Below are 26,182 nucleotides of genomic sequence, written 5' to 3'. Positions count from 1 at the left end.
TACAGGATGCTATGGAGTTGCTCAGATTAAAAGAGTTAACTTCAGGGGGGAAAATCCCACATTTTACTAATATCTGAATTCACATCAAATTGCTTTCTGCACAGAACCTTTGTCCTTTATTTGATGCAATGTAAAGAGTACTCAATAGCCAACGATGTAATTTTTCTGCCAAAAGACAGAATATTAAAAATTAAAACACTTTTAACTGAGATACTAGGAGCCAACATGTGAGAAAAGAAAAGGCATTTCCTGTTTTGCTATCCAATTGGATCCGGCAACAGAATGTCAGCAAATCATCTTTTTAATTTTCAGAGCAAAAACGAAGATGTGTCTTGACATCAGCGTGATCAGTTCCTCCTACTAGCTTACACCCATTGCCAGTTTAATGTGACCACACAAGAGCATCGCAGTCAAAAAATTATTTTTAAATCATTACCATTCTAGCACTCACCACTATATGTTCTCTTTAGTCCAGCTCTGAGCCCCTGAGGTGGTTCGTTGGTAAACTTAATTGACATTTGAAGAAGGGTGATGGGGAACTGTTTGTGAATGTCTGTTGTCATCCACAGTCGAAAGCTTTCATGAACAGTCTCTGTCTCTATTACAGTGTCCATTAACTCATCCAGAAAATCAAGTCCAAGGTGACAGTTTTGCAGAAGTGCCCAACCTCCCTAGTTTAAAACAACAGAATATAAAGTGTTATCAACACTGTTCACAAACTGAAATCACTCCTTGAGGGGAGCTAAGCTGTGGGCTGTTTCTTCTAAAGATGGTGTTTACTTATTTAGTTTTTTCATCTGAACAAGTAGTCCCTTACTTGTCTCATCTGGTCTTTTCAAATAGTCTACCTTTTCCATTTCAATACATTTAGAACACAGCTTGTCATGACTACAATGCTGATAGAAACTGATAAATTTTGACTTACATAAGGGAGCTCAGGAGTAGCTCCATAGAACAGCCTGCTAAACCTTGCTCCTCACAAGGGTCCCAGGCTTGGAAAACAATCAAATCAACATACATAATGAATCTATTGCTATCAATCAACAGATGTCAAACTTTCCAATATAAATTATCTTATTTCATTATTGGCATCTCATATACTTCTTCACTAGGAGGGCTTGTGAGACAGTGAGGGAAAGTAACTGCATTTCTCTTAACTAAACAAAAGGTGCTCCTCTCCCCTATTTTTGAATGTGCTTCTTTGCATTTGATCTGCTAATTAGCTCCTAATGAGAAGTTATCAAACAAGATTCTGAAGCAAAAGTCAGAGTGAAACAGTTATTAAAAGAAGCTCATAACACAGGAGAAAAAGATCAGTATTTTCACATCAGTAGGCATAGCAATAATATCACCTGATGAGCAAATTAGAACATCTCATCTTTCTCACACAGACAGTTTTGTTCTTTAATTCCTCTTCCTGTAAAATGCCTGTGCTACCAGATTGTCCCTCCCAAGTCCAAATTCACACTACAGCAACACAAAAATGTTGTGTTGCTATACTATCTTGTTTTTCTCAAGTTTATGTAACTATCAAAACTATCAATAGCATATTTGGAATTAATTTTCTTCATTTCACAAAATGCATCCATATTACTAAAAATGAAAAAAACTAAAAATAATCTGAAATGCCTACAGAAGAATATTTACTAGTGACATAATGAAAAAACAAAAATATCAACTCATCTATGTTTGTCAGTCTGCTATCAACTATAAAAATTCCATTTTATATGAAAAGCACTCAATTTTCAATGAAAAACTTCTGCACAATATTAAGAAGCTTGTTATGGCAAATTGAAGGACTGTGAAAAGACAGGACACTTATATAAATAAATGTAGTGGTTTGCATCAGCATTAACTACCCACCAAACAGTCTCATGGCAGCATTTTTATTCCTAAGTGTTTAATACAGAGAGAAAAACGTTCCGATTTTTGTTGCTTACGTGAGCCATTGTCTGCTGCAGAAGTTTACGAGCGTGGATTCCCTGCCCCTGGCCCATGGAAACACAACACGTTTCTGTCTTCAGTCTTTTTCCCAACGCAATAATTGAGTCCGTAGGATCAGAGCCCATGGAAAGAAAACATATGAGGGGAGTACGTGGATCTGACTCTTCCCATGTTTTCTCCAAGTCCAAGATTACTCCCTCTGCATACTTCTCCCCCATAGTGTCAATGATATATTTTCTTGCCTATATTAAAAAGGTAAATTTAATTTGTGATCTAACCATTTAATACTGTTTTCTTCCCAGTGTAAATACCACCAATAAGTCAACTGAAGGCCAAAGAATTTGGTAAAAATTTGTATCAAAAATATAAATACACAAGTTTATTTTTACATGTCAACACATCATACTGTCTTTGAGGGTATAGCTTTAAATGGCCCTTTAAAATTTTTAAAATAATTATTATATTACATATACTGTATTTTTATATATAATACTATAACTTAAGTATAATGAAAATAATAACTTCCATAAAACTTTAGAAAATTTTTGATGATTAAGGATATCTCCACTAGACAGTGAACTCCTAGCTTCAAAATCTAGAAAAATAGGAGAAGAGGATTAAAGATGTGCTTCAAAGCTCTTCGGCTTTTCTCACCTTCACAGTTAAACAAGCAATGAATTAACAGTGGTAATGATTAAAATAACTAATAAAGTAGACAATCCAGAGGAACAGGTGAAAACGGTCTCTTATCCCTTATTTATCTATCTTTAAAAGTTGCAGATTATTGTTCCCTTTCACAAAGAAATAGAAAAGGCTCTTTCCAACAGTCTGAGATAATCTTTCTTGTACTCTTTCCCACCACACAGCTTTTGTCTTAGATAAATTTTCCCCTTAACACTTCTGCGTTACCTCCCAGAGACAAAAGACATTCAGCATTAAACATTTTATAAACTATCAGTTTTCATAAAACTATCGAAAGATGAAAGATTACCTCACCTCATTAACAGTAGGGAGGAACTAATCTTGCATGATTCATTTAAGACAAATAGCAGACATCATAAAGATATTCTTTATACAGTACTGCTTAACCTATTGACTGCGGTTGCACCAATAATTGCTGAGATTTTCTCTGAATCCAATCACAATGTCTAAAGATATGCATCAATAAAATGAATACCCCACTTCAAATGATGTATTCCAATTTCAGTAAACCATTAACTGCTCTGAATTGTAAGTAATTTTATAATTTTCTGTTCTTTTGTACTGTAGAAGAACATAAAGGTTAAAAATATGCTTCTAGAAGATTATTTTTTTTAAAAAAAGGTCTATTTAATAAGCTTCAATCTTTTACTTTATGAATAAATGGCTTTAAATTGAGAGCTTTGAGCATACTTTAATAAAGATTTCTCTAAATTGGATCTAATTCTTCCATGCAAGAAATAGTTCCTCAATTAAATCATTTTCAACTTTCTCTCAGCCAGTCAAGTTCATTAAAATGTTTTACTTCAGCCCAACATGGGGACACTTCTAAAATTCCAGTGAGTAAGCAAGGATAGCCAAAAGTATCTTCTGAATTAATAAAAGCAGATCTGGATAAACACATATGATTCCAGCAGAAATCACCACAGTGGTATCCACTACAGTGGGTAACATTTCTTCAATTTATTCAAATACTTTTGCTATCACTGCCCTTCTAACAAATACATAAATGGTCTGAAAAAAGTTTCAGAAAATACAACGTAAGGGTGCAAAAAGGTGTTTAGCATTAAATAAGATAGTACTAACCTGCTATCTGGAAACTATTATTCTAATGATACCCAAATAGATCTTGTAGGGTATATAAATATACCTGAGCTATGGTTCTGTCAGGACACCAAGATCTGATAAGAAGAAGATGACTGAAGCAGTCCAGAGATTGACCATAGCCACTAGGGACCAATTCTTCTTCAGGATTTTTACTATCAAACCAGATTTTCCACTGTTTCTCTTCTCTGGAAATCTGTAATTATACCATCAAAGAAGCAAATATCACTAAACAGACAAGTCATATTTACAGTGCCACTAGGTCATAAACTTTTAATGAGAGTCAGAGATTTGTTATCCACACCCAGGCATTTGTTTAGAGACATTCTTCCAAAAATTTAATAAGGCTATTAAAAATAAAAAAAAAAATTCAGATTATAAGTATGCTATTGTAGAATGCAACACTCTGGAGTATTCATATTCTGAAAACAGGAACTACTAATCAGTATTTTCTATTATGATATAATAGCAGAGCTACATCAAAACATGGATAGCTAGACACAGACACAGCTTTGAGAACAGCAAGTACATAATTACTCCCCACATGAATGTACAGAAGTTTTCTTCACCCATACCAAAAGTTATTTACCATTAGCTACAATATACTTAGCGTCCAATAAGATTATTCATACAAGTATTGAATTTACTGAGCACCTTATCCCTAACTTTCACTCTATGTAACGAGAAATATTGGAACAAGCATCATAAATTATACTGTAAGAAAGCACAACAGGGATGCAAAATAATCTAACAACCAGAATAAGAATAAAGTTGCAGTCTATAAACTAGATAATGGCAAGCTGAATCCCAATCTGAAAACATTATAATTACATAAAGTCTGAACACTCTACACTCTTCTTATTTTCCTGGGGGTGGTTGAGTCTTCTTTTTTTCAACACAGGGTGCTAAGCAGTCAGAGCCATAACTGTGGCTATCTGCTGTCAGCTTTGTTTCTCTTCTATAAAATAAACCACTTTCCACCACATGGCTTGATTGCTACCAGACAATTGTTAAACAAGAGATCAACTTTAAAAAGCTCTTACGTACTTGATCAAGAATATCTGAAAACTGTTTAAGTTTACTGAGCTCCACCAAGTTCAACCAAGTCATATCCAGAATCCATTTAGCTGGCTTAGGAGGACACGTTTTAAGGTCTAGGGAAGCACCACCTTCAAGAAATTGAAATTAGTTATTAGTACTGTTGGAGAGACCAAGAAAAATAAACAAAATAAAAGGGGAAAAAACAAATACAATAATTCAGTTTTTAAATCATGATGTTTGAGGAGTTTTCTGCCTTACAAAACTATGCCATATTTGAGCATTGTGCCTGGAAATTAATGCTTTTTGGGAAAAGATATTCTGAAGATTCCACATGGAAAAACTCACACATATAATCCATAAACAAATGCTGCCAGGAAAATTAAGTCTCTTGAAAAGGCAATAACAAAATAGATCCAAACTTTCAAGTGAACTCAGTGCTTGTATGCAGTCAAGACCAAAGCCATAAACTTGTCACATGCAGCTGAGCCTCCGATGTTCTTTTAAACTCTTAGCATCATTTTTGTGTTCCTATTTACTACAGTTACTATAATACGTTCACTACAATAATAATTTTTCTAAGTTAGACACATCTGATGGTATTTGAGCATCAGACATAAAGGATACTTAAGAATATTCCTTTTTTAGGTTCTTACAATTACAAACATAAATTCATCGATATTCAGTGTGCTGCTATAAATTAGAACTACCATACAATGTTGTCTGTCTCCAGATATGGATGACAAACATGTATTCTTACAACTGACTGGTTTCTCGTACAAAAGGAAGGAGCACGCTGGCTAGGAGATAGAAATACATAAATTTCCTATAATAATAATAATGTGCTCTCCTTAAAATTTATTCACGGTTCCAACCTTTAATAAGTGTCAGAAATTCTTCATGCTTCACTCTGTTTCTTTGTATATCAATCTTCAAAGTAAGCAGCAATGTGAAAAGAAATTTGTGCTCCTCATAGAGCCCTCGAGCAGTATATTTGAATACTTCATATGTCATATGTTCAATAATATTGGTAACTCTCTTGCTGGTTATAGGGCTCTTGGTAGACCTGTTAGAAGAAAGGTCTGCAGTTCAAAGTTGATTTGCACAGGCTTTATAAAAAGGAATACTATGCAAAAGCGAAAAAGCCATTGTTCAGTATTTTCAAAACATGAAAAATAATAGATCACAAACAGAATATCAGACAGTAAGTTGACAATAACTTTCAACTTGAAGGAACAACAACTAAAAAAATCCTTTCTAATCAAGCCTTTTTGCCCGGCTGAAAATAAAAGGGTTTTTTTTATTATCTAACGGCAAATTTTGAAGCAGTGTAAGAACATTAGAAGGTTCTTTGCCTTCCTAACTGACACAATTCTATGAGTATTTAAGCTGACAATTCCTCATCAAGATTGTAAGAAGCAACAATCTTCTTTCTGATATTCATTCACAAGAAATCTTTCCTGTACTGCAAGCACCTTCAGGACTGGGTAAAGACAAATGATACTTATTGTCAGCTAAATTACCTGGCTAGGGAGCGGTCAAAAAGCCCCAAAAACTGCCGAAGTGATGTCTGATACATGACATTGACCATGCTCATCTCAGTGATAAGGAAGTACAAGATGCTACCTCGAGTTGCAACTGAGAATGGGAAAGAAAAATTTGTTCAAAATAGAAATGCAGAGCAGAAAAATTTACAAGTGATTTTAACACTAACGATAACCGAAGATCCTTGGGTTTCTCTATTCTTTACTGCCAGAAAAACAATAAAATCATTCATTTAATCCTCATTTATACATCCGGGGGAGGAAAGTATTTCATGTAATTAATGCAAACTATGTAAAGCCTGATTTTCAAGTGTGAGCCTATCTGGAGAGCATCTTGATAGTATACTGCAATATTAACATCATCAGAAGAATATATAAAAACTATGGCTCTTTGAAATACTGTTTAACTATCCAAACAAATTTCTTTATACAGACTTTAAAAAGTCATATAAAAGTCAAATGAACTATATTGATTTAACTCATACAGCACTGATTTAACTTCTTTTCAGTAGTCATTCAGTTTTAAATGAAAAGGTTTTACAATATCCTCAATGTTTCTGGTACACTAACTGTACCATTTTAGACATTTCCTAGAATGCAGGCAAGTACAGAGAGCTATTTTTTCCCTTGTTTTTTTCACATTTATTACCTGTCAGTTAAAAGTCAAAAGACTCATGAAATGTGCTGACTATAACAACCTAAGGATAAATGATGAAACATTCATCAGAACAGATATAAAGAGTACTTAATGCTCTATAAGCTCTGTAAAAGAATGTCAACGTGTTGAACTCAAGCATACACTTACCTAAACACCATAATGACTGATACACTTGTTTATAGAGCAATGGGAAGTCTACAAAGAGAACAATTCACTCAATCTTATAAACTCCATGAGGCATAATATCGACTTTTTTCTCCATTTATAGCTCAATCAACATCTCCCAGATACAGTCTACTAACAGGAAAACGCAGTTCTCTCCCACCAATTTTGGTCTTCCTGATCCTGTTCTACAATTTCTCCTACTCTAAGTATTGATGTTTTAAATATATGGTCTAGCTATTTGTCTTCCACTACCTTCACTCACCAGGTCTGTACTCTTCACGGGCTGAATTGATCTGTACTTCAGTTTCAGCAGAAGTTTGCAGTTTCTGTGTTACTTCTTCAGCAGTCTTCTTAGTGTTACTCAATACAATTAGTAGAGTCTCATCATCTGCCAGAGAACCCTTAGTGCTTGTAAGTCTAAATAAAAGGTTATCTTCCAGATCTTTAATTCTCCTTTTGTTCATAGTCACATCTTCGATAAGATCAGTTCTTTCTTTCTCTAATTCCTATTGGAATTACATGGTAATATTTGGGACACAGAAGAGCAATCAACAATAAAAATAAAACATTTAGCTTAAAAAATACTGATCCCACCAAAACAGTGTAGGTCAAGACTAGCTGCTTTAATTTGGGGAAAGAGTTCCAGTGGCATTTCTGACACAAAATCTATTGTCAGGATCTGAACCTGCTACATAAACAGGCATTAACAAATCATTTCTACAAATATTATTGACAATGCTCATATCATGCCCTAAAGAATAATAAGTTCACAATTGTTTGTCTTCTCTTTCTGTTTCAGAAAAGACAAATGAAAACACCACTCCAGACATAGGATTTTATTCTCATTCCTGTCATCTTGTCCTCATTTACACCTGGCTTTACAATCGCCATATTGAACATTTAGTGTCAATGGCCAACCTTAGTTATCAAATCAGGCATCAGATATTTCAAGTGCCAATCCTCTTCCATCAAACAGGGATAAATAATTTCAGCCTCTCACTAACATGCTTCATTGATTAAGTATGTAGAATTTGAGTTTTCACTAGAAGTATTTATTTTATAGATTTAGTAATACAATCTGGGTGGTTTATGTACCTAGTTTCTTTTCCAGTGCCCAAATACATAAGATGGATAACTGCTAATCAAGAGTTTTACATTAAAAAACAGCTATTTGAAATCTCTAGAAAAATATTTTTCAACAATAATGGTCCTTTCAGTTCATTCTTAAAATTAACATTTGAAAAGTTACTATAAATTAGTCCCTCAGAGATAAAAATCCCCTACTTAAAAATTACAAAATGTTTCAATACAGTGAAGTAAAAAGAAAGAAAAGAGAGAGGATGGGTTAAGAGTTTTTCAAAAGATAAGGTTAATATGAATCTTATGTATGAATAATAAGTGAGGCAGTTGGTGGAAATATTTGCTTTCTAGATAAATACTTTAAAAACTTAAAAGTTGACAAAAGTCTGGTGAATAATTTTAACAATGTCTCTCCAAATTTAGAAGTTGGATCTGAGCCCTTAGCGAGGCTTAAGGACAAGTTTTACTCGCCCATTTAAGTAGTCTGCACTTATACAGCTTTGAAAAACTATTACAACTTTTGAAATTGTTTTTGTTTTTCCACATTCTAAACTTCTGGTCTTCTCAATCTACATTCTTCTCGTACATTCCTAATTCAAGAATTTATTTCTTTTAAGGAATACCTGTTTACCTTAAAAAGAAAATTAAGAAAAATCATCCTATTATTATCAGATGTAGAGTTTTTTCTTGGTATATTGAAAGATCATAATTCATCATCAGATAGAAAATACTTAGTGGGACAAGAATTTGCATTTAGAATAATGCAAATACAACATAAGTAAGCAAGTCTTACGTTATTCAAAAGATTCTGACAAAACTGATGAAAATAGACAAGAAAATGACAGTTATCTGCATTTCAATCAACTGCTGCTTCATGGAACTGAAGAAAAACAGGTAACAGTTTCATGAAGCATTTTTTCATGCAAGTTTGATGAAGCAGAAATTTTTTTTTAAAGAATACTATTAAAAGAAAATTAACATCCAAATAAATAAAATAATTAACATACTGAGTCAAATTAAACTTCATTATTAAATTAAACTTCTTAAACTGAGCTCAGTTTAAAAAGTTAAACATACTTTAGAATTCAACGCTTCATAAAAACAGAAAGCTAATCTCCTGTCTTGGGTTTTGTAACAACAGAAAAATGTTTATTCCATTCCATATGTTGAAACTCAGTTGGGGAGATTTTTTCTTTATCTGTCGTAACTCCAGTAGGGAGAGGGTAACTGCCTTCTTTGATAACAAGCCAGCTGTTAAAACCAGGTGGGGCATTGCTTCTTATCTCTGTTCATTGTTCCACTATCCCCATGGGGATCTCTTCTGTTAATGGGCCATTAAAGCTCACCAATGACATGACACATTACATCACACCATTTTAAGATGCTCTACCCACGGATGAGGAACCAAACCATCTTCACCTACATAAAAGGAGCAAAAAGTGTCACCAAACATCCAGTGTTCCCTCAGGACTCCCAAAGGAAAACTGGCCCTATCTCTGGAAACTTTTTCTCCATAGGACCATCTCTGCTTCCAACAGGACCACATCTGCCACTCCAGGAGGGCTTCCTTTTGGACAGTTCCCAACACCCAGACCAACAGCGTGTGAAGTTGTATTTCTGAATCTGTCAGGATTTTCTAGGATTTCTTGTTTGTTTGCTTGCTTATTCTTCTGTACTACAACATTTGTATTTTTTATATCCCTAGTAAAGAACTGCTATACCTATTCCCAAAATCTTTGCCTGACAGCCTTTTAGTTGCAAATTTATAATAGTTTGGAAAAGGGGAGAGTGGGGGGGCTTACATTCCAAGGCAGACTCCAATCTTCCCTGGCAGATACCTGTCTAGCTAAACCAAGACATCTCCTCACAAGAAGAGCCTGAGAAACAAGCTGGAAACAGTTTCCAAGCTAAAGTGAAGAAACTCTAGATGAAAACTTTAGCAAAAAAAAAAATCTATATATTAAAATGCTTTTTTCAGATTCAAAAATGTAAACACTTGAAAGCTTTTATCATATCTTCAAAAATTTTTCAGTCATAATACCAAGGATGCAGAAAAAATAGCCAAGTTACCCTGTACATAAATTCAAGGAACTTGCACAAAAGAAGCTATTTCAAATCAAATTTTACAGAATTCCTTTCACAAGCAGATGACATTTTACCAACAGTACCAAAGAATGCTATTTCTTGTTATTATTTATAAAATGTGAAAGCTGCTACATAGCTTATATCATCCTGTCACAAAATGATTTACAAGTTCAAGCATTTGCATCAACTGTTCCTTACAAAACTTGAGCCTTTTTCCAGAAAAAAGTCTTGATATATGAATGTGAAAATTCAAAAAGCAATACTATAATCATATAATATAGCTCCACTACTAATCTGACTTACCTATGACTCTAAATAAATAAGTTTTTGTCAAGCTACTTAACAGCCAATGTATCAAAATAATGATATCATTAAAATATCCTAAGTTATACTACCTTCAGACATATATCAAATCTTTCAAATCCTATTATTCAAAGAAATATAATAGAATAAAATTTATAGAGATATGCTAGCTGCCCATTGACCTTATGCTTCACTTGTATCTTGCAATTGGTTTAATATTCTGGTGGAAAATAAGAAATCAGTACCAGTTTTCTTATCAGTAAACAATTAATTCTGTGAGATGTGTGTGACAAAGATTCTTCTAATGGGCATACCAGACAACAGAGTCAGACTTTGCAGAAACTTTAAACTACATTCTGTAAAAACTCCTTTTCCTTCTTGGAGGTCTAAACCTCATTCATTCTAAGATCAGAACCATATAAGAGATGGTGGAATGGGAAGAATGACAGAAATGTGCATAAAAAAACTTGAAGAAATCTGATTTCAAATAAATAATCTCTTCTCTTTCAGGGACAGAAGTTCTGCATATACATTGTAGCACTGGATATCACTAAGCCATCACCCTGCTCAAATCACTTATCTGTCTCACAGTAAAATAATTCCACCACTCCCCTATCAAAGGCTACAAAAGGTAGTAAGAATCCAGACATTTAAGAGGAACATCCCCAAATTCCCAAAGATGCATCCTTAGACATCATAGAAGATATTTGGATGGTGTGATGTGTTCAATTGACTCCTCAGGAAACCTTGAAACACAAGATGTATAAACAGAAGTCAAGAAAACTGCAGCATGGTAAGCCTATTCTGTAGAAGCTCCTCTGCCTGTCAAGTGGTCTACTTGCCATTTATCTAGAGGAAATATCTCTGGGTGGTTTCAAACAAAACAAAAAGTAGTGAGTATAACTCTCTGAGAAGCTGGTAGAGAGAGCACCGTATGCCCACCTATTAGACACCTCGTGACAAAGAGGCCACTGAATAGCAGAAAAATTTTAATTTGGAAGGCATCTACAGAAATTAACTAGTTCAATCTCTGCTCAGATCTAAACACCTCAGTTGCTCAGGGTAATGCCCAGGTGAATCTTGAACCCTTCCAAGAACAGAAATTCCACAAAATCCTTGGTTAATCTGCTTCTGGGTTTGGCCACTCTCAATGCAATTTTTTCCCCCCTAATATCTAATTAGAATTCCCCATGTTCCAACCTGAGTCTGTTACTTCTCCATCTATTTCTTGGTTCCTCTGAGAAAAGTCAAGCTTCTCCCTTTTCTGTGTCCCTCAAGCAAGCACAAAACAACAGCAATGACTGGAAGAATCTGATAAACTGACTGTCTCCTAGAGGAATGCACTGCATTTCAAGGGCCAAGAACTGAAGTTTGGCATAAGGCTTTGTGAATGTACACATCACACCACGTTTTAGATAGTGATAATTTCACTACACAGTGAGTTGACAGGCTGTCAGAGGTTGAAAAGAAGGTGATGGTGCAATGAAGCTGTCTGACAAAAAGCAGATCTTAACAGATTGAGTGTGATTTCTCTCATGAGATCCATGCACTGTTTGGGAATGAAATGCAACTACTCAACGTGAACAAGATGACTGAGGCTATTAACAAGAAAAACCTTACACTGATAGAGCAGAGGGAGGTATTGACAGGACAGGAGAACCTCAACAGATGCCACAATAAGCAAACAAAGATATTCCTGTCATTCCTCTCTAGTGAAGGTAACTGGAACTATTGCCAAAATCTTAGTAAATACACTAATAAATGCACAGTCATAGCTGCACAGTGTTTCTTAACATCAACATTGCCTGACCTTATAGTTACAGGGACTCCCTGTTCCACAGTTAAAAAGATAGCAGTCAGCCTCCCTCTAGAACTACAAGGTGGCATGTTGATTTGGTCTGGCAGCCTGAACCTAGACTTCCTCAACTAATATATCTGCAATGTCAAAATAAGTAGGTAGCCCATTTTCCCTTGGAGTAAGGAAGTCTGAATTCTTTGCACTGGGTTCTGTTACCATGAGCTCCAGGGTGTACAGACAGAACATAAGTTTTGATTTCAGGCCCTCTTGCTTTTCACAGGCCATTCTCATGAGGTTATAACTCACTGAGGCAGGAAAAATAAGGTTAACACAGTATAGTTGCAACAATAAGGAGACAGAGAAACTTCCACATGGACGAGTCAATTGCTTCTGTGCCATTTTTTAAAGCATTACGAATAGATTATATAAGGAATAATCACAATAGAGAGAGCCAGGAAGTTACTTTGCAAGGGGGTAATAGAGAGTAATAAATTAAAATTAAAGCATTCTACAGGTAAATACAAGAACTACAACCAGGAAAATAGATATAATCAGTTCTTTTACCTGTTTTTCTGTGAGAATGACTCTGCCTAAGAGTTGATTTTCAAGACCTTTCATGGTTACAGTAAAGTCAATGATGGAGGTTTGAGCACTAATTTCAGGAGAGTAACATGGATTTGACAGTTTTGTAGTAATGTAAAGTCTGAAGCCATTCATAACATCTACTTCCTTATCACCAACTTTCACCTTAAGAAAAATATTAAAAAGAAGTCTTGAAATATCAAGAGCCAATACACACTTTTTCAGATACTGCATGTAGGAAAAAGGTTACATTTTTCTGCTTAAAGGCATAAAAATCCAGCTTTAAATTATACATCTGATGCAAAACAAAAAGGTTGAAAACAGTCAAGGACTACTTTAAAGGGCCCACTGAAAAATTATTTCGGCTTCTAAAAATTTCCATAAGAAAAGGAATAAGTATCTCTATATATTAAATATATCAACCATTTTTGAATTTAAACCCTACCTTATTTTTTTTTTTGTATTAGCATTAATCAAGTTTAAATTAGTTTCATTTTTTATAGTCCTACATTTATTAGGAGTTACTTTGCTAAGGAGAGGGTGTGGGGAGAGGAAGGGACAAAAGGGGAATTTCCACGTTTGCTCATTTGTTGTATTTTTACCTTGTTGGCTGAACCTGTTTTAATGATATTTCTTTCCAAAACATTATCAAGTGCTGGGTCAAGGTCTTCTCCAACATCTTCTACTAAAAGAGGTCTTCCCAAAGAAAGGCTGTCTTCTAAGTGGTTTCTAAAATACTTGTGATTCAATGAAGTGATCTAAAAACATAGATGCAAAATCTTATGCCCGTTTACCAAGATTTTTGCTAGTTATATATTTATAAATAATTTAATTTTCTTTAAGGTACTGCCAAAACAATAGCCCCATGAGTAGATTAGTATTTAGGCAAAGATTGTGAGCTCAAGGAAAGGTAACATCAGCGTATCCTATTGTCAGATCTCATGAATGCAAAGTTCTATTTTTCAGCTGCAAAGGTAGGAGAAAAGCAGCCCTGAGCATTTACAGTTTTGATATCCTATGTGTGCAACTACTCAAGAATTTCACAGGAAGAATTCACAGGAACCTTTTAGCACCCTTAATTTCATCTTGGATAACATCGCCAAGTCAAACTGCAGCAGGGTCAATTCCAAAATAAGTATTCTGGGGGTTTTTTCACCCTTGAAAATTAGAGTTTTACATGGAACAGGACCTTAAATGATCTTTTCTTTAAATAGCCCCCCAGTAAAACTGGAATTTTCAACATGTTCAAAAAGCACAGTCAGCTTAGACTTTAATAAAGTTATTAATAAATAATCGTTTTTATCATAACTAAACAGCCATTAAAGGTTTCCACACCTAGATAAAAATCAGCATGAAACTGGTAGTAGTATTCTCAGAGCCCCTCTATTATCACACCTCAAACTACTTTTATGGCTTTCAGGGATTTTTTTTAAGCTGGTTTATTAATGTAATCATAATTACAGCCAGTAATTCTTCCTCAAATTTTCTTGTTTGACTTGAATTTGTGTATCTTGCTTCAGACTGTACATTATAGCACTACATCTGCCCTGTATATTCGCAGCACTTAGCAGCTGACCTCCCTACAGTGACAACAGAAATTAACAATAATTCTGATTAAAAGATGAAAAAAATATCTTGCTGTGAATCTTAACTTATAAACACTAACATGAAATTGTATTAATCAACTATTTGGTGGCTTTTTCCTAACAATTATATTATTCTGAAAACATGTTTATCACCAGAAAATGCCCAACCAGCCAATTTTCCAAAGTTTATGTTTCATTATAATAAATTCATTAAACAAATGGCATTACTAGTGCTAAATAATATATTTCCACCTCTAGCCAAATCTCAAATCCACTGAAACATATCTGAGATATTCTTTATATTCAAATCAGACTTTTTACATAAATGTGACTTCCTAAGCATTCTAGCATCCTAAGGTGAATTACTGAACTGTAATGCTTTGCAAGGTAAGATTTTTTAGGATTATAAAAGCACAAGCATTTCTATTACCTGAAGGTCGTTTCTGCCCTCCTTATTTTTAATCCAAATTTTACCCTGTGCTTGTGGATCAATTAATAAAGGATAACGAGATGCTTTAGTGACAATAATTCCATTTTGTATGGATAAGTCATCATTTGGCAATCCTTGCAGGTTCCATTCACTGATAGTTGGAGCATCAGTCAACATTTCTATGAGATTCAAGTTGTTACGGAAAGGAATTTTTCGGCTTTTCATTTCCTTTTGCCAATCATTTAACAGTAGACTGCGGAACTCTTGGTTAAAAGGACCAGAATAGGACAGAAAAGCTGTAGCCAGGAGTACATCACCTCAAAGAGAAAAAAGAAGAAAAAAAAAAAAAAGGCAAAAAAAAAAGCATTACAGCTTTGCCAATTCTATTAATGAACAAGCTGATCCCTTCACTAGTTGCTACATGTTTTGGCTGGTAACTGAGGAACGCGCTTTGACCCTTAAAGAAGGTAAATCAATCTTTTTTCCAAGGCTCATGTCATGACAATGGTACATTTCAGTAGAGGCCACATTTACTTTACATTTACATTTGTTCTTACTATGCAATTGCAAGAATCAAGAGATCAGCACCTGGCAGCTTATTAAGGTCACCTCAACACACATGTAATACTATTCCAAACACCAGATCCTGCACTAGCAGAACATGGCAGAAAGGACGTACTCAAACTTTTAATCCCATCATTTCCTTGTGCATTCATAAGAACAGGCTTACACAATGGGATGGGTGTCTGTTTGAGGGTGGCAGGGAACATGGCGGAACCCCTTATAAGTAATAATTCAATTAAATTATTGTAAATCAATTACAATGATGAGTACTGGTAATAAAAACTGTCTCAGACATTATTATGGAGGTATCAAGTCTGAAAAATTTTAATCTACTTAAAAGAAATTCAGTTGCAAAATTTTCCCCCTAAATTTTAAGACACCATAGTTTGAGGGGGTTTTGTACCTCTGAAACAAGGAGGCAAGATTTAAACTGGAGAAGATATCATACTTTGATACTGAGTCCCAAATACTTTATGGGCATTTTCAAGTTATCTATAAATGAAATAGGATAAATCTGCAGGGAAGGTTTCCTGCATTTTTAATAAGTTTATACACATGTATATACTATACCGGCAAATAAAATACAACCTAGTTACTATAATACAACCTGTACAACAAGGCTGCTTTTTTGCAGCCTCTCAAGGGAAAAGGCAGAGAAACTTCAGCCTACAGTAAATGACTAGATAAATTTCATTTATTGATCTAAATAATAAACCAATTATTTACTACAGAGTACTTGAGTTCACAAATGCAAATTTAAAAAATAATAATGACCTTCTAAGAAGAAAATTTTTTATGAACATTAGTAACTGCAGTTAAAAATATTGATTTCTACATATAAATGTCAGTGCCTGAGTATCAGTCTTCCTTGCCTCTGTATATATTCTTAGTCATACACGTTTTATTGGTGCTTGCTACCATACCACTCTCTTTGGACTGGTACCCACAAATATCAGTCTAGGTAAAAGTTTACAGTCCCAAATATGTGCCACCACATTCACAGCATCCATTATCTTTTTTTTTTTAAATATGAACTTTAGCCTTATGTTTATTTTTTCACCTAACAGGGCTTTAGCAAGAGAATTAAAACAATTACTGTAATTTTTGAGACAGAGATCTTCTAAGATTAAAAGGAAAAGTCTGACTTTTCAAATGTTTTCAGTTTCACTACCCATTACAACTCAAACAACTTGCTTCCAAGTTCAAAGTTTTGGGTAAAAACTTACCAACTAACCTCTTGGTTTGCATGGCAAATTCTTTACTCTGTTCTGTCCACCTCTCTTTTTCACCTGCTAAACCATTTATAAGACTTGAGGCAGTTTGCATTTTATGTCGGCAATGCTCAGCATCTTCCAGCAAAGTCTAGAGAAAACCACGCACCAAGAGAAATTGTTTACAGTAATGTATCTGATAGGTCAGGAAAATCTCTGCATCTCATTAAACCAGTAGATAAATAACAGGTTAGAAATATATTCTCAAACATCTCTATCACCATGCAGAGGAGGAAAAGTGAGATGGAAAAAATACATCAGGACAAACTATCACCATCTCCCAGAAACATGACACAATATCTCTTTTTAGTATTTCTGTTCTTTACTTTTATTCTGGTGCAGTTGTTGAATAGTATGTTAAATTCTTGATACTCGTTCATTCTCAGGAATTCTACCCAGAATACATTATACATATATAGCATACATGAAATTTGAAGTTACAGTAGTAGGCACTGAATAACAAATACAAATAAAATAGTTTTTGAGGAGATGGGAGGGAAGAGAGGAGAGGATCAGAGGCAAAGGAGAGAGGTCAAAAGCAAAGAGGCAGCATTCAAATATTATCTATCTCTTATCTGCTGTCCATCAACATCCTTTCAAGGAATCATAATAAAATTGACAAAACACATTAAGTGTTCCTTAAAGCAAGTATAGAAATTTCTTCTCTGTAAAAGGCAGTTCACCTGTTTTTCTCTCATTGCATTTTCATACTCTGCCTGCACAATATCTAATTCTTCTTGCTTGGCTCCCAGTTCTTCTTGAGCTTTCTGCAGATCCAGCATAGCACTGGTTAGGCGTTTCTCCTGAATTGCCAAATTAGCCTACAGAGCATAAAAACGTAAAAGTGAATTCGCAAAGAGAATTTCAAAGCATTTCCTATAACGTATTTCAGAGAGCTTTCTTGTACTACATTACGAAATCAAACTCTTCAGTATGGATTTCATCCCTCAGCAAAACCTCTTATCTGAATTTTATAACAAATTCTTATTTCAGATAGCTGCACTTGAACAGTTGGTTTAATGTCAACTAGAAAAAAATAATCAAAAATACTTCTGGGAATGCCAGTCATTCTTCATGTGACAAAAAAGTTAGTCTGATGAGGCTTGCAGAAGAGAATGATGCCTCTAGAAGTCTACTTGATTTGTCCAATCAATATGCTAGGTCAAAACACAAATCTTGCTCCCCTCTCAGTCGTTCCTATTATAATACAAACTATTCTCTGTTAAACATGCTTCACCATGTTCTTCCTGACTTTCATTAGAGCTACTTAGGCCTGGTTTTTTTTTCTCTGCATAACACTGACAAGAGAGTCTCTGTACAATCTTCTTATGAACTGAGATTTGGAACACTAAAAGAACCAAATATCTAGGCTTTTTTCTATTTAATTCAAAATTAATGTAGAGCAATTGCAGTAATGTATTTAACTAAATGACAGATGCTTTAACCCCATTCAGTAGGGGTTCAGAGGCATAAAATCATATCATCTCTTTCATAATTTGACAACTTTCAAGTGGAAGTACATTTGAAATATGTTTTATTGTAGAATTACAGTGTTCAAGATTATAAATTTCTGAAGAGGGAAGCACTAGTACAAATAAGGCAGATGACGTTTCTCACAGATTAAATCCTCAAGTGCAAACAGGTGAGGATGAGAAGGAGCAAAGGGTGTCTTTGACTGACTAACAGATGTACCTTTAAAGGTAATACTTCTTTGTTGATGGAAAAAAATACTGCCATAGCTTTGGTCCATGAGCAAAGGCCAGCAACGTTCCCACATACTCTCTTAGCTGTCTCAATGTTGTAGTCCACCATCTCAAAATAAGGGCTCAAAAGTTCTACCACTTCTTCATTAATTGTGTCTTTCTGAAATTGCTGAAAAAAATTTTTAAAAGTGCAGGATACAAAACACATGTAATAAGTGCAAATTATATATACATGTATTTCAGAACACACAGAACACTACAAAGATCACAAGTGTTACTTACAAACAAGTAAAACGAAGTTATTTGTTGCATGCATCTTTAAGACCTTTACAAAGTCATTCCACTGTTATATATACTTACAAAATGGAAAACAGTTTGAGTGCAGTTATGATTTTTGCTATCTCACACTCACTATTACTGTAACATAGCTAATCATTGTTGCAAAACATCACTGGTTCTGCTTGAAATTTCATTTTGCTTAAGATAGGATAACTTTTTAACAATCTTCAAAAAGAAAATGAAGAGCTAAATTCTAGTTCAAAAACATACATTCTACAAGACAGTCCTTTCAAAGGGCCAGCTAGTCATCTCACCCTTAAATTACCTTGTCTAATTAGTGTAATGTATTTAATTTTAAAGAATTTTTTACTCTTTTCTTGAAAAAGCATATTTTTCCTTCTTCCTCCTGAGAAGCCTCAATTTTCTCCCAATAATTTATTTAAAAATGTAATGAAAACCTATCCTAGACAAACTTGAAAAATAACTGTTCCCTGAAGCACAAATAGGTTTAATTAAGCAGAAGCAAAATGAAATGTTTAAGCCCTTTAGAAAATTAAAAACCTTTACAAGTAGATGAAATATGAATACTACATAAGTAACATCCATGCCACTACCAACCATACAAAGCTGCTCAAGGCTCTTACTAGACCAGGGACAAAGCAAGTAAACTCAAAATGCAGAAATCAGGGATGATAACAGTCAGTGGAGCAGGAAAACATACTATTTATTCCAACTAGGCAAATCATATTACCAGTTTTAGTTATGAAAAGGCATTTGTTTACAAGATAGTCTTTCCATTTCCCTAGACAAATGCTGTGAACTAAAAAATCCCAAATTTTAAAAATTTCTGATTGCATTCATCCTAATAACAATCTATGCTTTTGCAAGCCAGTGCACAGGCTGCAATGTCAAAAAATTAATGAAAAATTAAATACCAGAAAAAAGATATTTGTTATCAGCTTTAATGAAACAGATAAGTAATGGCTATCCAAAGCAAATGCTTAAAGCTTTGAGTCATTTGTCACCTAAAACAATTTCATTGCCTTACTTTGGAAAAATTACAATTGATTTATGACATGATTTTGCAAGAAGGATTAAAGCTTCTTTCATTCTGACATATTCATTCTTAAGCCCTTAACATTTCAGATTTCCCTCTTGTATTCTTAAGCCCTTAATTTTGTGTGTTTTTCCTTGCACATTTGTTGTCCCATGAACACCAGAGAAAACACTGTCACTTATTTTCTTACATTATTAAAAAAATAATAAAATCAAGGTTGTACAAGCACCTGTAGGCTCTGTAAGAAGTTCCCTGTTGTCATCAGCTTCAGAGATTCTTGCCATGATGGGACGGTACAGCGTTTTTCCTGATCAATTTTTACGTGGTTGACTTTACGCTGGAAGAGCAGCAGCACACAGTCCATGATACGCATGATGAGGTGAGGAGGCCGACCCAGTGTGCGGACAGTGGCAATATCTGCAGGTTTTATTGTCTAGGAATTCAAAACAAAGGACAAAGCAATTACTGTTAATTTCATCTTTAGTTAATAAAACATGGAGCAAAATCTCCCCAACAGCATTAATCAATGGGAGAAAAAAAAAATTGCTATTTTTACCTCTAAAAAGCATGAAGCTAGAAGGACCCTCTAGTAAGATTTTCACTACTAACTCCTATCTGCTAGGAAGCCTCAGCACAACACCTCTACAGCAGGACCTTAAAGCTCAAAACAACCATGAACTGTTTTGACAATAAAAAAGAGCCAACCAGAAACATCTTGAAGTTTTAATTTTTTTAAATTTGAACATATTGACCAGAAACTGAGTCTAGAAAAGAAATACTTTTTGTTGACATCCAGCAAATAAAGTCAAATTAAGGAAATCACAGAGATATATGGTATATGTGTATGTTTGCACCTTCTTATACATCTTACCAGGAATATTCATGGGATAGGAGCAGGCCTGCAAGAAAAATAAATTTAATAAAGTATAAAAACCAAGGCCCTATTAAGGCTAAATAAGCCTGGGTGCAAGTCTAACAGTGTAACTCATAATTCTACATCATGAATCAGAAAAGATTTATCAGAAAAGTCTGATGAAGACGTCTCCTTAGAGAACTGATTTGAGCAGTCATGCTTACTGCACCACATCCAGAGTAGCAAAACCACAGAACAATGGGAACTGCTGATGAGCAGACCTGCTCCTACCACACAGCTCTGAGCAGAAGCTTTGCTTATTCACAGACAGTTTAGTCAATCCAAGTACGTGACAGCCCAAACAGTAAGCAACAGATTACTGTGAGCGTTATGACACCTTGCTTCTAGCCTAGCACACGCCTCACTTCATGAAGGCAAATTTTAATTACTGGTGTCTATACTTCAATGAAGGGACTTCAAAGTAATGCAGACTATACAGATTGCCTTCCCTCTGCCAGCCCTTTGCTTCCCTTCAATATTTTGCTGCATGTTTGGTTCAATGCGCACCAAATAATTCACCAGAGTTTTTCCAGATATCTATGTGAAAACTTTAACCAGTGTTTCTGTTAGGAAACTGTTAGGTCTGTTAGGAAATTCACCTCAGCCTTTTTTTGCTAATATACAATTGTGGCACCATTTTCACATTTAAATTTTATTTATTTACTTGTCTAAAGTTGTGCATTTAATATGTTATTTTTATTACAGGGCAAAGTTTTACTGAACTTTGACAATTCTTACTCAAACTTTGAAAAAATAATCTTACTATATGTTTAGAAATGTTTATTAGATGCTGTGTACATATTTTAATGTAGCATTTATCATTCTTAAAATTTGTTTAAAAGGGAGTGAAATAGCTAATCACTTTTTTTTCATCTGGGTCATGACATTTCTATTTATCAAATATTTTAATAGGCATTTATCTACTCTGCAAGCAGAATTTTACCATAGGAATCCCTAGCTCAAATTTGAAAATCTGTAATGATTATGAGATTCATTTTTCAAATTTTTTCAAAGATGCAGACCCATACAGAGAAGATTCTTGTGGTGGTGTGTTTTGGGTTATGTATGTTTTTATTACTTGAAGTCATTTATAATGGTTTGTTCCATGTACCCCTTTGGTTATTCCCCGCTTGGTTTACCCCAGTCACTGTTTTCTGTCAATCATTCGTTATATAACCCAGGGGCCCTGCCTATCACCTCGAGGGCCCTCCCTACGTCTGGAAGGTTCTAGGGAGAGCCTCGAGTGATAAGACAGGATTCCAGATTTCCCCTCCTACCCCACCTTGGTTTGTTCCCCTGTTTGTCTATTGTGTCTTGAGCCACGCCTGAGTTACCTCTGATTGGACCCACACAGAACCCATCCCTCTGTACCACCCCCGGGATAAAAGTTACTGCACAAGGGTGATCCTGGTCTCTGTTGAGGCAGACACCCTGGGCAAATAAACCCAGTTTGGTTGACCCTCGACAGTGTCCCCTCTTTCTATCTCGCGCCATCACTGCCTCCAGCCAAGGGCCAGCCAGGACCCACAGGACCTCTAAGGTGACCTGGTCACTGGAGAGTACCTTCCCTGCCAGCAGTGTCAGGGTTAGCCAGGGCAGGAACAGCCACGACACTGCGACAGATTCTTGCTTAAGGGAGTGAATGAATGAATGCATGCTGAGAATATATACACATTCTAGGTTTCTTTATACGATAGTTTGCCTTTCCCCTTCAGACATAGGCAAAGCAATTTATTATAGAAAAGTCAAGAAATTCAAGATAAAGCCCAAATACTTTTTTCCTATTGAGAAGTTTTACAGTAATGTCAGTGTTGCTTTTACTTGAAATCAGGTTTTCATTTATTAACACCCTATATTTCAAGAAGAGCAGTATTGTTTTGGTTCAGCCATTTCAATGAAAAGCAGAAAGTAAGCTCTAATAAGGTACAGTTCTTGACACAGGATACTGATATCATCTTTATACTACAGATGCTGACTAATTAACATTGTTTATTTTTTCACTTTTCAGAATACTTGTACACTACCTGGTTTGTTGTTTTGTTGTTACTAATTCTTTAACCTTTTTCCTGTGGTTTTATATCAGAGTCTTCTAATCCAAACCTTTTCTGTTATTTCACTCTTCCCAGAAGTCAGTTCATCAACCTTCTTCTAGATTTTTGCATTCTGTCCTTTAAGCATCATGGCAGTCAGAGACTGTTAAACATCTCTCACTCAAAGTGAAGTCTAACATTCAGAAGATCCATAAAAATTCCTCTACACTAGATTTCAAAGCTAATCATGACAGTCCTTCAAGCCAGTCTTTAACCATCCTAGCTGCTAGCAGCCTCTCAAATGGAAAGATATAACTTCCAGTAAATCTACATAAAGCCCTTTAAGGGTTGTCTGTCCTTCAGGTTTTTCTTCATACTTGTCTGTTTCTTGAGAAGTAAGCTCCCTGCTAGCATCTAACAGGTATAGTTCAGATTCTGCTATTACTGTTCACAGTAAAATGTCTTGAGGCACATCCTCCTATAAAGTCAGCTGAGCAGACAAAGATAAATATTATGCAAGATTGGCTAATATTAGTCTTTTTAAATCTTAAATAGATGGGCATTCTATAAAAAAAAAACTTTACAAGAAAAGTATGGTGAAGGAAATGAAGTCTTAGTAATGCCACAACTCCTAAGAAAACATTTTTTTTAAGAAGACAGAAAACAGTGGACCAGAAAATTTATTGAAAATGCAATTTCTTTGCAAAAACTTACAATAGAAAGTTTGGATTTGGAAGGAATTACAATCGATTTTACACAGAGAGCACTTCACTCACTGCACAGCTGTTTAACAATAGTATCAATATTCAGTTACTAGTCTAACATCAACCTGCAGTGCATGCTATATCAATTACAGTTTCAAAGAAAGTTAAAACTTGCCTTTTTCTAAAACTGACTATTCGGGGGTTGGTATTCATGTGAAAATAGGAAAGCAAAACTGAACCTAAAAAGCCTCAAGATACATATATTTATTTTCTGTCAAGTGAAGAATTATGCCATGCGCCTCTGATTTCATATTTCAGAGACATCCACCTTCTCAGTGGTAACGTTATACATGGTCCAAGTACTAACCTGTAAAGCTGCTTCTGCCTCTTCCAAAGCAGGTTTGGCAGCTTCCAACTTTTCTTCAGCAATGGCTTTGTCAACTGTGATACTGTCTACAATAGCTTGAGCTTTGTCTTTCACTTTCTGAACATCACCCTTCACTTTCTCAGCAGCCTGTGCTTTTACAGTAACTTCTTTCAATACCTAGAAGGTGAGAAAACCCACATGCCATAATTAAAAGAGTTTTTATTGTAAAGTCATATCTGTCCAAATCCTGAAAACTCAAATAAGATCATTTTCTGCAAGATCCTTTCTTTCCAATACTTAACTTCATTTCAATTGATTAATTTTTTCAAAATAGAAGGAATAAAAAGAAAAAAAAATCAAACAGCAATACACTTTGAAGGCTGTACATACCATGTCAGCTTTTTCATTGGCGATTTGAAGTTCCTTTTCTTTTATCTCCAGTTCTCTGCTTAGAGCAGCTACTGACTCAGAGGCCTCTTTCAATTTTTCCAGACCACCATTTATTCTGACGTTAAAAAGCAAAATAAGAAGCATCTCATATGCTATGCAATTTACACTCTACTTTCCATCTATGCAGTGAATCACATCAATCAGAATGAACAATTACATGTTCTATACGTAATGTTTTATACCAAAAATAAAACTTGGACAGAACTTTCACCTTTCTGATATCTTCAGAATCAATAAAGTGGATGATAAAGTACATTAATAAAGATTGTGGCTTGAAATTTTACCCACTTCTAATCAAGCAGTATGTCTTTATATTGCATAAAAATCCTACATTTTGGTTCTATAAATGTCACTCTTGAGCCAATACTCAAATAACTGAGTTCTGTACAGCAAGAAAGCATTTTCTGATTACCAAAATTCTGGCAATTATAACCACTCAACATTTCTTATTTGAAGCGGACACTGAAAAGAAACCAAGACCAAACAAAAGAGAGTAAAAAAAAATAGTATTGAGGTAAGACTTCTCTGATTCAGCATTAAAATACCCCTTGAACAGTGCTTTTTTCTATCAAAATTTCTTCACTTAGGACTTTCCAGACAAGTTTAAAGGGCCTCTACAGAGGCTGCTATTGCAAAGTCTGTGAAGTACTTGGACAGCTGAACAAAGTGTAACCCCCAACAAAGCAATTCAGACAGTGCAAGTAATTTTAAGTGGAAGAAATTGGACTTGATGGACTAAGTTGGTAAATCTGAAGGTAGAAAACAGGGCAACATCCTTCTGCTTTACAAGCCTTCACCCCTAACATAACTAGAGGTTTCAAACTAAATTTGACTTTGAAGACAAAGAATGTTTTAAAGTGAAATAAACAAGCTTAAGCTTTTCTTTAATGTTTCCAGCTCTTTTTGGCAATATTTCAAAACTGAGAAAGCAGTTTTTCTTAAGGGTGCTACCAACTGATACACTAATTTCTAATTTTATATTATAGTTGGGTGTTCCTGATATGAAGATATATCTGCAAATAGGTACCATTAGTTTAATAAAGCACCTGAAAATAGGAATAAGTACATCAAAACCACTTTCACAATCTACAAGTAAAAAGTTCAAGAGTCTAAGTGAGGTCCTCTGTTCAAAAAACCACTAAGGATATTCCCTACATGTTCATAACAAGAGATTACAAGTGTTCAGCAAGAAAAAAAAAATTGGTCCCAAGCAAATTAAATGCTATTATCAATATATTATGAAATTACATATAGATGTTTTCTTTTGCTGTTTAAAAACACACGGGTATCATTTATGTTCACCTCATATTCCCTCTACCTCTATTTTTCATGCACCACTACTCTTTCCTTCCCCCCCCATATATATATAGTCCTTAGCTTACATGAGAAGAGTGACTACAATATTTGAATAACCTGAACATAATTTTAGGAGTTAAAAATACCTTTTTTTTGCTGTGCAAGGAGACAAGCCAAGCATTGAAATTAAGCGTATCAGAATATACTTACCCGGGGAAGAACACTAAAGAAAAACAGAAGTAACCTGAGTAGTTTACCTGTTTGATAATGTCTGCACTTCAGCCTGCTTCTCTTTGTATGTGGTTTTATATCCCTGAATAAAGGTCAGGTAGGATTTGGGAGTCACATGTGTAGAACGTCTGTATCTTTGAAAATAATCAGAACACTTTTCTGCCACTCCATCCTGGAATGAGCCCATACACTGCACAATTTCCCTCTTTGTATCAGCAGTGCAGTCCATATCAAACGAGGACAGGAAGTGTTCAGATACTTAGAAAAGAAAGAAAGCCTAATGTCAGTAAATATTTATGAA

At 34.8% G+C, this 26,182-nt stretch overlaps 1 protein-coding gene across 1 annotated transcript in view; it reads right to left on the bottom strand.

The window, feature by feature from the left end:
* The window catches only part of DNAH5 (dynein axonemal heavy chain 5), a 122,360-nt gene that overhangs the window by 8,400 nt on the left and 87,778 nt on the right, over positions 1-26,182 (bottom strand). Inside the window, 17 exon segments of the mRNA XM_066341255.1 lie at positions 452-671; positions 1,941-2,186; positions 3,794-3,943; positions 4,795-4,916; positions 5,661-5,851; positions 6,309-6,423; positions 7,415-7,658; positions 12,983-13,165; positions 13,603-13,758; positions 15,017-15,333; positions 16,807-16,942; positions 17,535-17,672; positions 18,544-18,723; positions 20,120-20,323; positions 23,905-24,081; positions 24,295-24,409; positions 25,908-26,139. Of these exon segments, the coding sequence (XP_066197352.1) occupies positions 452-671; positions 1,941-2,186; positions 3,794-3,943; positions 4,795-4,916; positions 5,661-5,851; positions 6,309-6,423; positions 7,415-7,658; positions 12,983-13,165; positions 13,603-13,758; positions 15,017-15,333; positions 16,807-16,942; positions 17,535-17,672; positions 18,544-18,723; positions 20,120-20,323; positions 23,905-24,081; positions 24,295-24,409; positions 25,908-26,139 (3,126 nt within the window).

The sequence above is a fragment of the Sylvia atricapilla genome, chromosome 1, assembly GCF_009819655.1.
Source record: "Sylvia atricapilla isolate bSylAtr1 chromosome 1, bSylAtr1.pri, whole genome shotgun sequence".
NCBI lineage: Eukaryota > Metazoa > Chordata > Aves > Passeriformes > Sylviidae > Sylvia > Sylvia atricapilla.
This window is presented reverse-complemented; position numbering and strand designations above follow the sequence as displayed.